This window comes from Thamnophis sirtalis, unplaced genomic scaffold, assembly GCF_051295495.1.
Source record: "Thamnophis sirtalis isolate CommonGarterSnake01/CBP01778 unplaced genomic scaffold, rThaSir2_p1.2 scaffold_6, whole genome shotgun sequence".
Taxonomy (NCBI): Eukaryota; Metazoa; Chordata; class Lepidosauria; order Squamata; family Natricidae; genus Thamnophis; species Thamnophis sirtalis.
The window spans coordinates 63,716,570-63,734,526 of NW_028261386.1; the positions used below are offsets into that span (position 1 = coordinate 63,716,570).

General features: G+C 41.8%; 1 protein-coding gene across 1 annotated transcript in view; it reads left to right on the forward strand.

The window, feature by feature from the left end:
* The window catches only part of KIF28 (Kinesin-like protein KIF28P), a 37,850-nt gene that overhangs the window by 11,285 nt on the left and 8,608 nt on the right, over positions 1 to 17,957 (forward strand). The window contains exons 8-18 of the mRNA XM_087717995.1: positions 1,324 to 1,466; positions 2,754 to 2,875; positions 4,781 to 4,871; positions 8,057 to 8,111; positions 8,929 to 9,052; positions 12,255 to 12,399; positions 12,842 to 12,960; positions 14,079 to 14,186; positions 14,913 to 15,187; positions 16,077 to 16,211; positions 16,461 to 16,627. Coding sequence (XP_087574121.1) covers positions 1,324 to 1,466; positions 2,754 to 2,875; positions 4,781 to 4,871; positions 8,057 to 8,111; positions 8,929 to 9,052; positions 12,255 to 12,399; positions 12,842 to 12,960; positions 14,079 to 14,186; positions 14,913 to 15,187; positions 16,077 to 16,211; positions 16,461 to 16,627 — 1,484 coding nt within the window. The remainder of the gene's footprint in view (positions 1 to 1,323; positions 1,467 to 2,753; positions 2,876 to 4,780; positions 4,872 to 8,056; positions 8,112 to 8,928; positions 9,053 to 12,254; positions 12,400 to 12,841; positions 12,961 to 14,078; positions 14,187 to 14,912; positions 15,188 to 16,076; positions 16,212 to 16,460; positions 16,628 to 17,957) is intronic.

A 17,957-nucleotide genomic window follows, 5' to 3' on the forward strand; every position in this document is an offset into this window, starting at 1 on the left:
AGTTCTGAGTTAGGAATTATCCATTTTTAATTCACTGTATTTTTTTCACTATAAGATGCATTCTCCCCCTCCCACACAAATTGGATGGAAATGTCCTATAGAGAGAAAATTAATGTGGGAAGGGGGAGGGGGTTGGTGCAGTGTAGCATTTGCAACTGCTGCCTGTCACCGCCACCGCTTGTCACTACTGTTGCCATTCACCGCCGCCAATCGCCACCAATCACTGCCACAAAATGGCAGCAGTGGCAATTGGCAGCAGCAGCAATCGGCAGTGGCGAGTGGTGGCAAACGGTGAACAGCGGCAGTGAGCAGTGGCAAATGGTGGTGGTGAGCGGCAGCGGCAAACAGCGTCGATCTCCACCACCTAGAACAGCTGATCCACTGTATTCCAGGAGGCCGATCCAACTGCCAATCAGCTGCTCGACAGCAAAGGTCCAAGCATTCCCCTGCGGCAGCAGCAGCTGAAGTCAGTTGACTGGTAGTCGGCGCCACAGAGCGGAGCCCTGACGAGCCATGTGCTAGGGCTGTGATAACGTGCTGAAGCTGACCAGGCTGTTTGCTGCAAGGACGCTAGCCTGATGAATACTGGATGTATGCTGGGAGGTAGAGGCAGATTTTCCCCCCTCCTCTAAAGTTAATGTGCGTCTTATAGTCCGCAGTATCTTATAGGCTGAAAAATATGATACTTTATTACACCAGGCCAGGCTAAGTCTAATAACACAAAATGTATGATTGCCAAATTAAAGATGAAAAATGAAAAAAAAGATAAGCATGATAGACAAAACAGACTATTTTCTTAGGCATTTGAAGATTTGGAGATACCTGTTCATCGTAACTGTAAAAAATGCCCCCCAATATTTTAATTTTGAAAACTTTTCTGTCTTCCCCCTTCCCCCTTCGGCATCCTCCCCCAATAATCATCCTGAGTAGGATCAGAGCAAGGAGTTCTCTCCACAAAGTTTCCTCTTATCCCATGTGAGATGAGACAATAATTTGCCATGGGATTTTCTATTGCAAGAGACACATTTAAGATAAGCATTAATTTGATAGTCAATCTATGAAGGCCAGTTTGTCATAATGCATGGAACTTCAACCTTCCCCAACCTTTCAAAATCTTTGGAAGAATTTTTGGACTAGAATTGGAGGTGATGCTTGGTCTGCAAAAATCTAATAGTTTTGCTTCCTGTTTGTTGGCATGTAGCAGTTATCCAAATTTTTGCATGGCAGATCGGAAAGCCCAGTATCAATATTTATTTGGATTCTTTACTTCTTCAAGTCAGTACAGTAATTTGTATTTTTTTTCTGTTTCGTTTCATCTAAAAGAACAAAAAAAATAAAAAACCAGGCTGTGATAAATTCAGGAACAACAGCAAAACTGATAAATGATCTCAAGATGGAAAATTGTAATTTGTTGTCCAGATTGTCCAGTCTTGGGAATTCTGGGAAAACAGTGGTAGACGAAACAAGTATGTATTTTGCAGCAAAAATACCATAATTACTGGATTTTAGACTCTTTCCTGTGTTTTCTGTTGTCTGGAAGATTTCACACAATGGAGATGGCCTAGATTGCATGGTGCAGACATAAAAGTATTTTTGTTTGACCATGAGTAACCTTTCTTTCCAGGATTATTTTTCTAACTTGAGCCCTGCCCTGTCTGTCCTACACACATGCTATTAATCACTAAGAGTCTTCTGAAGCAGTTTATTAGAGAGACAATTAGTATGGAAAAGATAGTCTAAGCCTTACTTACATACAAGTACTCAGTGACGCGCGGTGAGGTTTATGGCTGGTGAGGCACTATGTCAGACATAGCGGCGGGGCGGGCAAAAGCCGCTTTCTTTCTATGTCTGACATAGAGGTGTCCCGCTTCTATGTCGGACATAGCAGCGGGGCGGGCAAAAGCCGCTTTCTTTTTTTGCCCAGAGGCTGCAGCCCGCTTGAGCTTAACTGTTTAAAAAAGCTTCTAAAAACGCCCTCTACAGGAGGAGGGAACAAAACCACATGCCTCATCTACATAAGGAATTTTTTGGCTTTTAACCCTTGCTTAACTCTGCTCGAGTGATCATAAAGTCAGATTAAATGAGGCGCGTGGTTCTCCCGCCTCCTCCTGTAGAGGGCACTTTTTTAGAGGCTTTTTTAAACAGTTAAGCACTAAGCAGAGTCATCCACTGTTACTCTGGCAGCAACTACCTCAGCCTTTTTCCTTTTACATTTTTTTTTTCTTTTCATGATGACAGTGGTGAGGCTCTGCCTCCCCTGACTGCACGTCACTGCAAGTACTTGACCCCTGAATTGCTCAGATGTCAGTGATGACCAGGAATATCTTTCCTGAGTGGGGATTAGGCCAAAAACATCCATTTCCAGAAGAAGTACATTTGATTGGCCGAACAGATACAACACATTCCGAATGCGCACATTTTATATCTACGCATTCTATAATAATCCAAATACTGATCATATCAGTGATGGTATCCTCTTATCTTCACTACCAGTTTGGTAGTGGGAGTATGCTTTTATATGTCCCAACAATCCATTCAGGGACACATGGATATAATTCCTGTCTGGAAAGATTGCATCATATATGTTTGTTTTAATTGCTGAATACATAGGAATCAGAAATTTCTGTGTATTTTAGATCTAAAGTGTTACAATAGCTTCAGTGATACTTAATGGAATTAGTAAGAGAGGATGTTAATTAAATTATTCTGTTTTCTTTTTGTATCTTATAATTTGGTTGTCTTGTCTTTTGCAGAAGAGCTTCGTTCTCTGCTGGCGGAAAATGAACTACGGATTCAAGCTATTCAAGCAACTTGGGAATATCGTCTGGAAGAAGCCCGGAAAGAATGGGAACAACAATATGCAGCAATCACTCAGGTCATGGCTTGGGATGCAGAAAGCTTGTCACATTTGTCTGGAGCCTAAGCTCCCTCCAGTGGCTTCTCACTAAGGTTGCCACTAGTAGAACAAAATGCAACAAGGCAACGTTTATGTTTATAAAGCAATTGTCAATTTTTTTCTTCAAAAGGCAACTGAACTGTTTTTTCAACGAGGAAGGAGAAGAAAACATTTTGCTTCTCATCCCAGAAGCTTCATCAGTTCTTCATCAGCAGATGAGGTGGTGGTGGAAGGATAGATTCTGATAGGATGGGGTGGGAGGGATGGAGGGATTGTAATTATTTGCAGTCCTCTGGTCGTTGGCACTCTCTGGAAGATGTTAAGGATACTTGAGGAGATTTATCTGTGCCCTCAAGATCTGCCGAATCAGGGTACAATTGGTGGTAGAATCTTCTTGGAAGGGGCTGCAAAGTCTGCATTGTAGACTGCAATAGTAGTTCCAAATAAGAAGAAATAGGGAAATAATTTCCTTCTTATTTCAATGAAGGAGAGCACTCTTGGGGAAGGAGAGGTAGAAGTGTTTTCTGAATATGCCAGATCTTTACAGCTGCAACAGCTTTTTCAAGTGGGCTGAACAAAGACTGTTTCCAATAAGATTCAATTACTTCCCTCCAGAAATTTCCACAGCATCTAATGAACAGGCGAAACTATTTTATGTTTAGCAACTTGGACTCTTCATGCCAAAAGTGCATAACCTCAAGGCTCCAGGATGCTAGTGGCCTCTGGAAGCTTTGCATTTACTTGTCCCAAAACCTTTCTCAGCATTACTCCTGAGTAGTATTTTTAAATTTGATGAAAGGGAAATGCTATTTGTATTTAATTAATTTAATTTTAAATGGCAGGAAGTGATAAAAATCTAAGTTATGGTTTGCTGTGGAAAGGGGTGGGCTTCAAAATTTGCAGCAACGGGTTTGCTGCCCCGTTGCTGGATGGGCGTGGCCATGGTGGATGTGGCTTAGTCGGTCTCCTGCATCAGGGGGAGGGGGGCGTTTTTCCACCCTTCCCAGGCTCCACAGGCTTTCTTTGAGCCTCTGGGAGGGTGAAAACTGCTTCCCCCAGGCTCTGCAGGCCCTCTGGAGGCCAGAAACAGGCCTGTTTCCGGACTTCCAGAACCTCCAGTAGGCCCGCTTTCCCCACTTCCCAAGCCTCCATGCGGGCCTTGCACTTACCTGGCATTATGAATGGAGACTCCTGGGAGGGGTGAGAGGGATGAGAAGGGAGGGGCCAGCCAGGGGTGGCATTTGGGGGTTCGCTTAACTGGGCAGAGGATCGCCCAAACCCATGGAAACTCCCTTCTGTTTTGGAGAGAACTCTCAGGATTTGAACTTCAAGACCGAGTATAGTCCTCACTCGGTCCAGAAGTCCATCTCTGGAATGAGCTGTAGAACTTTACTAGTGTGTTGGAAAACAAGGATATAAGAAGAAAGTACAACAGATGAAAATACTGGCCTGAGAGCAGAAGAAATAATGGTGCAAAAAATTAAATCCTCATAGATGGTAATGTATATTTAATAGCTATGAATGCATCTCTGCTCATGAGGGGTTTCCAGGATATAAAAGCAAACATGCATACTGTTAATACTCAAATCTGGAGAACAATCCCTGTAGCTACAAAGACTCTTGCTTCATAAAATTTCAGGTGTCCTTAGAAGTATAAATGCCAAATAGTTTGATTTTGTTGTCATACTAGTTTTTAAATCAGAAGGATGTTTTTTGAGAGGACTACAGAACTCAATGGCACCCTTATTTATAATAGCCCTCTTTTTCAGAATCCCTTGGGAAAAGACCAAATGCATTCATTACTTAAAAGGAATACGTCATGGGGTTCTCAGCATGTGGAGGAAAAGCATCTGCTGAAATAAGATTTATTTGATTCTTCAGCAGGAGAGACAGATGATGGAAACTTTTCCGTATCTTGTGAATATTAATGAAGACCCTCAACTTTCAGGAGTTCTGAAGTATTTCATTCAAGAGGGTATTATTTTGTTTAACTGAACCATTTCCCTTTTGTAATACAGGTAGTCCTTTACTTACAGCAGTTCATTTAGTGACTTATTTAAAGTTACAACCGCTCTGAAATAAATGACTTACGACCGTTTTTCACAGTTACAACCACTGCAGCATCCCCATGGTCATCTGATCAAAATCCAGACCCTTGGCAACTGACTTATATTTATGACAGTTGTAATGTCCTCGAGTTATGTGATTACATTTTTTCAACTTCTGATGAGCAAAGTCAATGGTGAAGTCAGATTCACTTAGCAATCTTCTTACTAACTTAACAACTGCAGTGATTCACTTAACAACTGTGGCAAGAAAAGTCGTAAAATGGGGCAAAGCTCACTTAACAAATGTCTCAGCAACAGAAAATTTGGGCTCAATTGTGGCTGTACGTTGATCAATACCTGTATTAAGCATCCAATGCATGAACAATGCCATTCAAGGAAATATAAGCACTTACAGACTGTTTTTTTTTAATGTCAGTTGTGCAAGTAACTTAAGGAAAGGGCAGACTCAATGCTTCTTTTCTGTTAGTTCTGTTCATTTTCTGTTAGCTGTTAGTTTTCTATGTTTCTATTATGAACACCTTAGGGCAGTGATGGTGAACCTTTTAGGCATCGAGTGCCCAAACTGTGTGCACGCACATGCCCAAACTGAAAGGTGTGCTTGTGTGTAAATGTGCACATGCATGAACAAGCATGAACGTGTGCATGCACAGTCATGCAGACATGTGCGGACATGAGGCGGGACATCCCAACACTGGCAGCTCAGCAGTAGGTAAGATCTCTTAATTTCGTGAGCTTCTGTTTCATTGTTTGCAGGGAAACAGAAGCTCACAAAAGAAACGCCATGGAGATCTGACCTGGGGCAGATCACTGACGGTGCACCTGCCAGCAGAGCTCTGCATGCCACCTCTGGCACACATGCCATAGGTTCGCCATCACAGCCTGTTGTGGCCACTGTTCCCTCTAAGGTGCGCGGTTGCGCAGCCGCGCACATGGCAAGAAAACACCGCACAGGACTTTTCAACTCCCGCGCAGTGATTTCCACAGGCTCCGGAAGCTGGGGAGGAGGTCCTTTGCAGGCTGGACTAACTGCTGCTGCCTCCTCCTCCTCTAACAGCACCGCCGGATTTGCTGCCTGGCGCTGCGGCTTTGAGGAGCCTTTGAGGCTACGGGAGCCAGTAGGAAGGCGGCGGAGGGGTGGGAGCAGGAAAAAAAGCCCCGATAGCCTGTGGGAGATAGGGAACTAGGCATTAACAGTAAGTTTCTAAAGGATAACTCAGCACGAAGGAAGCCGAGGGAAGAAGCCGTTTTCTAGTGAACGGAGTTTCGGAGAGAGGAGAACCAGTCCAGGACAACCTTCCCCCCACTTCCCTCTCTGTTGTCCCCCTCCCCTCGCTCCATTGCAAGACTCAGCGAGACTCATCCAGAGCCTGCGGGGAAGGGCCGGCGCTTAACGCTGAGAATCACCAAATTTGGCTCCGTTTCTGTCTTGCCTAGGCAGCAAAGGAGGAAAAAAGAAGTGGGAAGGCCTGGCAGGTGAGAAAGGGAAGGATTTAAAGAAAGCCCGATTCCACCCCGCTATCATTTACCCAGGCACTCCAGCGCCTTCCTCGGGAGTTTGAGACATCCCCCATCATCCTGTAAGAAGGATTCCCCCCTCCAAAGACGCCCCCTCCTCAAAGAATTTCCCCTTCAAAAGAATTAACAAGAAAAGACGCCTCTATCAAAAGGGGGAAAATTTTCCCTGAAAATAAGAAACAATCCATTCCTCTCCCTTGATCAGCGATAGCAATAAATAGCCTCAGGCACTATTTACACCTCCAAAGCAGCGGCCCCCAACTTTTGGGGCACTGCTGCTAGCCAGACTATCTTGTTTCTCCTCATAACCCATTGATATTTTCTTTTAAAAAATAGAATATTTTCTTGGCCGAATGTAAATGGACAGGCAAGGCATTTGTCTCTGGTGCAAAAAGTCTCAGTGTACAAACAACAAAGTAATATAATCATAATACTGATACTAATAAGAGATGGCAGCAGAAAAGATGTTATATAACACTTTTAATTAAGCGGGTACCTTGAATAAACATAACTTTGAGTTTCAAATAATACTGATTTCATTGTTGTCTTAGGTGACATCTGTGAAAAAAATTCAGGTGCTCAGGCATGAAAATGTGCCGCTCAAACACTATACTTTTCCGCTCACACTGAAAAAAAATTAGAGGGAACATTGGTTGTGGCCCAGTAGGATCCGGTTGAGCTGCTGATGGACTCGGATAGCGAGGACCCATATGAGTCTGCACTGGACGATGTGGACAGGGCAGGGTTCAGACTCAGAGCAGGGACCAGAGAGGCTGGTTGGCCACCAGGAGGCGCCTGAGGCATGGACCAGTGGGGAGGATCAAAGGCACTTTGTCCCTGATGCTAGATTGAGAAGGGCTGAGAAATGGAAGCAGTGACTCCGTAGGCAGACTCACAGAAGATGATTAAGCACAGGTGGTTGTGGATTGGCCTCTCCTAAGAGAGATTATAGGTGAGGCGTTGGGAGGGGACATTTGCAGGAAACAACAGTTCGAATTAGTAGTTAAGAAAATCTATCTGTGTATTCTAGCCATGTCTGTTCGTTTGGACTATCTGCGTTACTTCATTTGAATTATCTGGGTTGCTGCAGAGTTACTCTATTGAATGTGAGTTGCCTGGGCCCTCAGCCAAAGGATTCATTATCTCAGTAAATTAAACAGTGGCCAACAGCCAAGCCTGTGTTCTGGTTTATTCACAGGCCTGGGGGTCAGAACACAGCCCTAGGGTAACCTGAATTTATCTGATGCTCTTTATATATGAATAAACCAGTGTTGGGTTTCAAAAAATTTTGGAACCTCTTCTGTAGGTGTGGCCTGCTTTCCGGGTCCACTGGTGGAACCTCTTCTAACCGGTTCGGTAGATTTGACGAACCGGTTCTACTGAATAGGTGCGAACTGTAGGAACCCACCTCTGGAATAAACTCTCAGATTTGCAAACAGCAGAATATTGGCCATTCTGTCTTGGCAGTCTAGGAAATGCAGTTCCAGTGCATCTGGAAAGAGCCTGTTTGAGATAGACTGATCTAGATCAATATTCAGTGTGGCACAAATATGCAAGGCAAATATTTTCCTTTCAGGGTCTTCTGAGGTTGGCCAATCTCCATCAAACGCAATCATCCTCAGAGGTTTGGGGTATGTATCAGAACAATTTACTGCTCACTATCAGAGAGAGTGCATAAACTTGGTGAGGATATAATTTGGTTTTCTGTATTTTTATGCAATGATTATTCAGGCAGATATAAAAGCGTGCTAAGAGGCTTATTAAATAAGAGACTTATTAATAGCTTTGTCTCCCTGTCTCACAGCTGTGATATTCCAGGCATTTCTGTATAGCTTAGTGTGTAAGATGTTGTTTTCCTAATGTAAGAAAGGAATAGACACTCTAAGACAAATTATATGTAATATATTTATTTGTCTTAGAGTGTCCATTCCTTTTCTATTGGATCATAACAACCTCCAGACCCATATGGATCATCAGGGCTGTTTCTTTCTCAGTGTTTTTCAACTACAATTTGTGGTACAATTCTTGCCACCATTTTGAGGCAGGAATCATACAACCATTGTAACATGAGCCTTAGATAATTACAAGAAAATTTAAAACTTTAAAACATTTCCTCCCAGATAAAGTACTGAACATTTTGAAACATTGCTCTATCTTTTCCAGCCCTTAGCCTTTCAAAACTCTTAAGCTTGAGTAAATAAGAAGCTATCGTAGGAGGAGGTAATCTCTTATGACTTGTGAGATGTGAAAGTGTTGGTAAGGACTGAAATAGAAATGTGTGATATGCAAAATGAGGACATTGTCCTCCCTTCATTTTCTCCTTCTTGTTCCTAGTGATGTCTTCTTTGTTCCATATATGGTTGTGTTACTAGCCATCTTATATGTCCTGGATTTATAGCAGGAAACCTTTGACTTTTGGTATGAATTGCTTGTCTTGCTCTTTTCCAGCATTTTGGATAAGCATGCAACATTCACGTACACCGATGGCAAAGTTACTGTATCTCCTTGGGATAAATGTAAGGTCATTGTGAATGGAGTACCCATTGTGGTGAAAACTAAACTTCAGCATCTGGTGAGTTTTGTGTGGATTTGTCATTTCCCCCATGTCCTGGTGTGTCTCCTACCTTAGAATGCTGTTGTTCCCAAATACAAACTTGAAACTCATCTTTGCTACAGCTACTGAGCAAACTGGATTTTCAAACTGAGGCTTAGGATCATTTGGGAAGAACTCAGTCTCCATTAAGAGAGAGAAGATACAAGTATTATGGCCACCAAGCTGAACATTTTATTGAACATTATGGCCTAATAAGTGTTTTGGCAGCCTCTCCGGTTTTGCATTTTATACAGGCAATATAAACAGGAAATTTATCATCAAAGTCTTGGCAGATACCAGAGGATATCAACTGAACTCACAACTCATATAAGTTAAAGCACAAGAGAATATTATACTTAGGAGAGAAAATTATTACTTTGGCTATTATATAAGCATCAAAGGGAAAGTAGATTGGGTTCATACATGCTGTAAATTCTTTAACTATATTTTGTTAACTAAGACAAAATTTGGGTTCAAAAAGCAGGGTAAGTACAATTAAGCCACACGATGGCATTGCCAGTATCTTGTTTCAGTAAAACAAAGTTTGTTCAAGTAATGAGGAAACTACCATATTTTTGGAGTATAAGACGCACCAAGGTTTTGAAGAGGCAAATTTTTAAAAAGTAGGTAGGTAGATAGAGGGATAGAGAGGGAGAGAAAGAGAGAGAAATGCAGTAGGTAGGTAGGGGGAGAGAGAGTGTGTAGGTAAGTAGGTAGAGGGATAGAGAAAGAAAAGATAGAGAGAGAAATACAGTAGATAAGTAGAAAGAGAGAGAGAGTAGGTAGGTTGGTAGGTAGAGAGAGAGAAATAGAGAGAGAGAGAGAAATACAGTAGGTAGGTAGGGAGAGAGAGAGAGAAATAGAGAAAGAAATACAGTAGGTAGGAAGAGAGAGAGTAGGTAGGTTGGTAGGTAGAGGGGTAGAGAGAGAGAAAGAGAGAGAGAGAGAGAGACTGAGATAGAGAAATACAGTAGGTAAGGAGAGAGAGAGTAGGTTGGTAGCAGGGCTGGGTTCCTGCCAGTTTTAACCTCTTCTATAGAAGAGGTTCCACAAATCTACAGTGCCGTTTAGAACCAGTTCCAGCTCCCCCAACGCCTGTCCACACATCATCAAGATGAAGAGCGAGGGGAGGAATTCTGGGAGTTGAATTCTTAAAAGCTGTCAAGTTTGAACACCCCTGGGGTTTTTTTCTAAAGGGTTAGTGATGCAAGGGTCTTGTAACTTGACAGCTTTAAGACTTGCGTGCTTCAAATGCCAGAGTTTCTGAGCCAACATTTTGGTTGCTAAGCAAGAGCATTGTTAAGTGAGTTTCATCACATTTTACAATTTGGCCACACCCACCCAGTCACATGGCTGGCAAGCCACTCCCACTCAGTCACATGGCTGGCAAGCCACTCTCTCCCAGTCACATGGCCGGCAAGCTACTCCCCCCCAGTCACATGGCTGGCAAGCCACTCCCACAAAGCAGGCCACACCTACAAAAGAGGTTCTAAAACATTTTGAAACCTACCACTGGTTGGTAGGTAGAGATAGAGAGAGAGAAATACAGTAGGTAGGGAGAGAGAGAGAGAGAGAGAGAGAGAGAGAGAAGGTAGGTAGGTAGGTAGATACGTAGGTAGATAGAGGGAGGGAGAGAGAGAAATACAGTAGGTAGGTAGGAAGAGAGAGAGTAGGCAGGTAGATGTTTCCAGGTGTATTTATCCATGTGGTGGAGAAGGAAATCACTGACAATCTTCAGCACCTAAGACTTTGCTGGCACAGCACTTGATCAATGTAATTCTCATCAATCAGTTAAAGAGCTTTCCAAAAGAGGGGGGGAAGTTTTTGCAGTCTGCAAACCTCCCCAAAATGGCCAGTTTTTTGCAAAAACGGGCCTTTTTTTTAAAAAAAGGCATGATAGCCTTGGGGGGCTTACAGAGTGCTGCTGGGGGCTGTGGGGGGGGAAATGGCCCATTTTTTGCTCATTTCTGCCCTCCCCAGCCCCCAGGAACTCTCTGAAAGCCTCCATAAGGGTATGCACAGCCATTTTGGTGAAGGGGGGTGGCTTTAGGTGGCAAAAAATGCTATATTTGGTGTATAAGACGCACCCATATTTTCAGCCTCTTTTTTGAGGAAAAAAGTTGCATCTTATACTCCGAAAAATATGGTAGACTACGTTTGAAACAGCCAATTTTACTTTTTGACTCTTCCTCTTGAATGTTCTGAACTTGTCCTCAGAAGCATTTTTAAAGTCTTCCAGATCAAATCCATTGCAGCCGAAATTGGACAGCACACTTACTCATTGGTTTGTTAGTCTCACATCTCACTTTCCTCAAAGACATCCAAGATGTGATCTCTGGTTCTTTTCCTCTTCTCAGCAGTTTCACAATTATTTAATAATTCTGAAGCTGGATTGAGAAATATCAAAGCAAGCTGGATAACAAGATGAGAAATAGCAAAATCATTTCAGGATAAATTGGAGGTTTGAATCTTTCATTTTGGATGTACTGGACACTTGTACATTGTGCAGAGCACAAAGTTCTTCATTACGTAATTTTATTAGAAGTTCCTTATTTAGTTTTAAGCAGGCTAATATTGCATTAGTATTATCTGTGTATTTTAGAAAAAAGGGCTAATGTTATAAGGAAACAGATCAGAGGTGGTATGCTGCTGGTTCTCACCGGTTTGGGTGAACCAGTAGTGGTGGTGGTGCAAGGCTCCACCCGCCCATCCTAACATCATCAAGGACCTTCTGCGCATGTGCAGAAAGTTCTGTGGATTCCCAGATGTGCACGCATTCCCTCTACCAAACCGGTAGTGAAAAAAATAGACTACCGTCTCTGAAACAGATGGCGTAAGCCTTAAAGCCACATGCTGAGTTTGTAGTTAAGCCATTTGAAAGAGTTCTTTTCACTTAAGAGCTCAGTGCTTTTATATGTTTTTTACTTCTTCTTTGACAATGTATGAATTTTTATTTTGGGCTTTATTTTTTCTGTTGCTCGGTCATTATTATTTTTTTTTTTAAAAAAAGAATAAACAAATTTAAAAACAACATTTCAGTCCCTTTTAAATAACAGGTCTCTTACCCTTTTCCTGGCTTCAAAACAAGAATATTCAGTTAACAATTTTGGTCTTTGATAAGCTTATAAACTACAATGAAATAGAAATCTTTTCAGCATGCATAGTGTATACAATCCTTCAGGACAGGCTAATTTTGGGATCAAACAGTGCATACCTCTACATTGGCCCTCCAATCAACCGCACCTGTGAGGATCTGAGCAGATATGATTACGACTTCATTCAATCAGAGCTGGCAGCTGCCAAAGGCTTCAGTGTAGACAAACTTGGTAAGCATCTGACTGTAATCATTCTCCTGTCGAGGTTTGTAATTTGAAACTTGTAACAAGGTGCTGTTTTTTTCATTGTAAACATTGTTCATTGTTTGAAGATCTGTTCAGTGAGCTAGGATTGAAGGGGCTCCATGTCTTAATAACAATCAGAGAGACTAACAAACCTATCCCTCTATTCCATGCAGCATTTTGCAAAGTATGGAACTGGGACATGAACTTGTAGTTGACAGGCGGGCACCATCCAAAATCTTAAAGTAATACTGTGCCTAGGTCATTGTCTCATCAACAAAGGGAAGTTTGCACAATATGATAGTCAATGTAAGCTAGCAAAAGATGTAATCCTATATATGTTCCAATAAATTATTAATTTCTCTCAAAAATAAATAAATGCAGGCAACTTTATTGGTTTAGTCTTGACCCTGGGCTGCTTTTCTGAAAGGTGCTGCAAACAGGAAGGATGGCAAGCCAGATCCCAGTGTCCTTGCTGCATTCCATGATTATATTAAGTTGATGCCATTGGTTGCTGAAGCAAATCAGATGAGTATAGAGTTGAAGAAGGTATGGCTTGAATTGATGCTTCTCTCTTTATTATATGCTAGATTTTTGGGAGTTGCAGCTCAGCAGTTATCTCATGATGTAAGGCAGGGATGTCAAACTCACAGCCTGTGGGCTGGATGCATCACGCATTGGCCATGCCCACCCCAAATTAATGAAGGGGGAGAAATTGTGATACGTCACATGACAACGAAGTGACACCACGAGTTTGGCACCTCTGATGTAAGGGAAAAATGGGTAGAGCTAGTTTATAAACAAAATAGACATGTTAGTTAACTTAAAATTGACTGACTATAAAAAAGATTTATTTCTGTGGGAACCCAGTCACCAGAAGATGGAAATCTTGTGTGTGGATTTGTCTCACGTGGAACTATGGCACAGTCCATTCTTGGTACAGTTGTACGTGCTCAGAAAGAACATGAGAACATGAGTAGCTTGAGGGCATCTCTTGATTCAGTTATGTAATCTATTTTTGTATTGTCATTCAATAAATAAGAACAATAATGTTTCTTTACAGAATAGGGTAGTGTTGTGACTGTCAGCGTTCCAAATACCATGCAGAATTAAATTAGAGTCCAAGGCAAAACTTTCATCAAAGTTCCAATTTAATAAGACAGACATGTTGGCACATCTGTGGAATCCCAAATCTAACAGCTTCCTGGGATTCCACCCAGTTGAAAGTTCATGATCTTATCCCACACCCATAATTCCATCACATGGTCCAATCTTCTTCGGCCATGCTGGCATCTCCACCCAGCTGGTTCTGGTCAGATGCAGAGGTGCGGAGACAAAAGATGACCCTGGGCTTCTAGAAAGGAATGACAACACATTCCACAATACTACTCCTTTCTATTCCCCCCTCCCAATTACTACACTAATGAAACAGCATAATGAAATAATAGAGAGTGTGGCAGGCCAAATATCCTAAAAGGAATAAAACTGCAGGCCTGACAGTGACTGATTAGGCTCTCAAATAAATAATGTTGCAGAATAATTAAAGGAACCTAACATTGGAAAATATGTAGACACAAGAATATCCAAGAGTTTGCTTTTGGTAGCTTTCCACATTTATGCCAAAGTATCACTCAACAAAAATATTATGTTGAGCTTTTCTTTAACAGGACCTAAAGTTAGAACTGAAAGTGAAAAATCTAGCATCCTCGGACTCCAGAGGTTATGACCTGCAAAAAGAGATCATAATTAAAGTAGAACACAAAGTTACTAACCAGGTACGAACCTACTTCTGCATGAGTAGAAGATTGCATTATTGCAAGAGAGCATTGAATTGCAGTCTGAGTTTCTTGTGAATGTTCTTTTCCCATCTAAAGGCATTTATGGTGCTGTGATTGGTCTCATTTTGAGTGAGGTTGACCCTAGTGCTGAATCTCCAAATTAGCTGTTCAAATGTAAAGAAATATTTTATGATATTGGATTTTCTTGGTATTCATGGACAAAGATCTATGCTGCTTCTGTCTTCTTTCTTCTCCACGTATTTATTAAAGCATATGTGTTGAGATATATCCATAGGAAAAATATTTCAAATATACATGCATAATTATCCAGTTAGCTGTTAAAAAAAAGAAGAGATATTAAACTTCAGACACATTGCAACTCCTACCTCTCCTAGTTCAAATAAAACTGAACTCTGATGGTCATCCTTTTTCAGAAAATAAAATGCCAAATACCTCTAGGGACTGTTCACTTGGAAGGCAGATTATTTACTTGTTAATCCTTGCTTATTTTTTATTAACAAAAGCAAAAAGTAATGATCATGTACCATGTGTTCAGCCTCTCTTTTCTTAATTAGTCTGGAAGTGAAGACATACATTTATAACAATTTCCAGAACTTTTGATCCAAGCAGAGATTTCTGTCTATGCTGCCTCTATCTTTTTGAACAATACATGTGGTTTTCAGAGTATAAAAAGTTAAGACAGAATAGAATTGGTTTTTGTAGGTATGGATTTGGTCAAAACCCAAGTTCATCAACAGAAAATTTTTAATGGAAGAGCTTTACCGGCAGTTTTTAAATGGAGAAGATGTACAAGTTGACAAAGAGAGTGATCCATTTTGGGATCCTGTGGAGGCAATTCATCTCGGATCTGCTCATATCTGGCTCCAATCTCTTGCGTATTGCATGAAGCTTGAGGAACAAATAGAACTTCTGAATTCTGAAGGAATGGAGGAAGCAATCCTATTGATCAACATTATCCCATGTATGCAAAACGGGAGGTAAGCATTTATGTATCATAACTGCAGGATAAAAATTAACCCAGGAAAGGCTCTTCTCTGGCCTATGGAACATGGTAAGTATAACATAATGCAGATAATTTTCCTCAATAGTGAGAATAACTCAGAATTCAGAGTTAACAAGTCCAAATTTGGATAGAATGATAAATGGTTATTTGATAAATGTGTCATAGCCCCGTAGGAGCCTGAGTCCTTGGAGAAAGATGATCCGGAGCTGCGGTCAACGGAAGTCGAGGGAAGAAGCCTCAATGGCTTCTGAGGAATGCAGGGAGGAGAAGGATGAGGCAGCCCCGGGTCCCTTAGGCTTGGGACGGCTTGCCAGCAGGGAAGAACAAAGGCAGGACTACCAAGAGAGAGAGAAAGAGAGGGCAGGCAGTGGAGGTGAGGAGCAACCAAGCTCAGGTGATAAACAAGGATCGCCCCCCCCCCCCCCCGATCCCCGAGCATGGAAAGTGGAGAGGAGGCAGGAACAGTGCAGGCCAACCCAACGACTCATGAGGAGAGCACCCCATCTTTCTTCACAAGGCACACCTGGAGACTTGAGACTTAAGGAGATGCTGTGAAAAGGGGCGCTTAGTGTGTGTGTGTGTGATTGCATTGCTCCGGGATTTGCCATAAACATGAGAGCGTTTGGGGGAAAGCTGGAGCAATATAGGGGAGTTCAAACTATCAGCTGACTGTGCTGCCTCCATGCCTTGCCCCAGGTCATCACAAATGAAGCATTCATTTTTATTGTCTTCCATGCAGCCATCTTAAAGGGAGGGGTTGGAACAGGTTCATAGCGGTCTTCACATCCCGACAGGATGAATGTCACTAGTCTCTTACATGCTTCGCACTACTCTTATCCTTTTTTTCTCTTTCCACTCCACAGACCTTTGACAGATGATGATATGATTATTGACCCTTTAGAATTGCTGGGCAAAAGAATTGATTTCCAGATTCACATTTTTCAGTGCCTTGGAGTTAAATGGATTAAAGAATTTGCCCAAAGGGGAATTCAAATTGGGTATTCTTTTTTTTTTACATTTATCATTTAAAAATGAACATATTCTGAGTCTCATATTTTTATTGTCTTGTTGAAGGTATGTGCCTTTAAGGGTTAATGCTCAATTTCATTTTTTTCCTTTAAAAGAAGGTTGCTTTGATTCTTTTTAGCTTTGTTTCTGGGCTTCTTTCAGAGGAAAAGGAGTGCAAAAATAAATAGTAATAAAATAACTGACTTTTCATTGAACAATTGCTTCTTTTGCATATTTAGATATAAAGTTTATGATCTCCCATATGTATTATACACAAAACCTGCTTGGAAAAATGCAAATCCTAAAATAGAAGAATTGATTCAATTTTCATCCATGAAGGTTTCCCAAGATTTTTTGAATTATCTACAGAGAAATGCTTTAATTGTTGACTTGTGGGGACTTCAAGGTATTCTTTTAATTTCAGCGTTGTTAAATTACATTTGCATCTTGATAAGCTTCATGTCTATATATACAAATACACGGTATAAACCTGTCTTTTATTGTTTTTTTGAAACATTAAAAAATCCTGTACTCTTGGGCTTGCTAGCCTACTCTGGCAACCTCAGCTTGCAGAAAGGCTTCAAAACATTGCACCAAGGGATATCATATATATGGTACTTACTTCCTGATCAATATCAACCCTTTCCTTAAATTTCCCATTTGTTACCTAAGACTCTTCTGTGCCAGGGGCGGGCTTCTAACATTTTAGCAAGTGGTCCTCTGCTGGGTTGCTGGGTGGCATGGCCATGGTGGGCATAGCCTAGTCGGCCTCCTGCACCATGGCAGCAGGGGTGTTTTTGCTCTCCCTTGGCTCCAGACGCTTTCCTCAAGCCTCCGGGAGGGCAAAGACGGCCTCCCTGGGCTCCGGAGGCACTCTGGAGGCCAGAAACAGGCCCGAACTCCACATGCGCCCTGCACTTAACTGCTTCCAAAACGGGCCGCTTGGGGATTTCTGGGAGGGGCGGAGTGGGCAGGGCCAGCCAGAAGTGGGATTTGGGGGTTCTCCAAACTGCACAGAATCTTAGCTAGAGGTTCTCCTGAACCTCTGCAAACCGCCAGCAGCCCACCCCTGCTGCTGACTATGCTACCTAGCATAGTAGCATAACTCCCTCAACACTGTCTTATGCCTCAAGATATTTACACATGTAGTAGGCTGAATAGACAGTCCTCAACTTACAACAGTTCATGTAGTGATCATTCAAAGTTACAAGGGCACTGAAAGAAATGACTTCTGACTGATTTTCACACTTACGACCATTACAGCATCCCCATGGTCACATGACCAAAATTCGGATGCTTGGAAAGTGGTTCATATTTATGACATTTGCAGTGTCCCGGGGTCATGTAATCACCTTTTGCAACCTTCTGACAAGCAAAGTCAATGGGGAATCCAGATTCACTTAACAACCATGTTACTAAGTTAACACATGGAAAGGTTCAGTTAACTTTGCTGCTTTTTTTTCTTTGCTGCTTTTTTTTTCTTAGTGACTCTTGCTCCTGTGGACTACATTATTTACAACCTTCTTTTTTCTCTCCGTACACATTCTGTGACAGCTTCCTCTCATCCTCAGTTTTCTTCTGCAGTCATTCTCCTATTTGCATTCTTTTCTCATTCGCAGCTTCTTTCTACTTATCATTCCAGCAAACTTCCTTTTTCATATTTCTCATTAGCATAACTTCACAAACTTGACCGTCATTCTGTAGCATAATTATTTCTCTTTATTTTCATGCAGCGA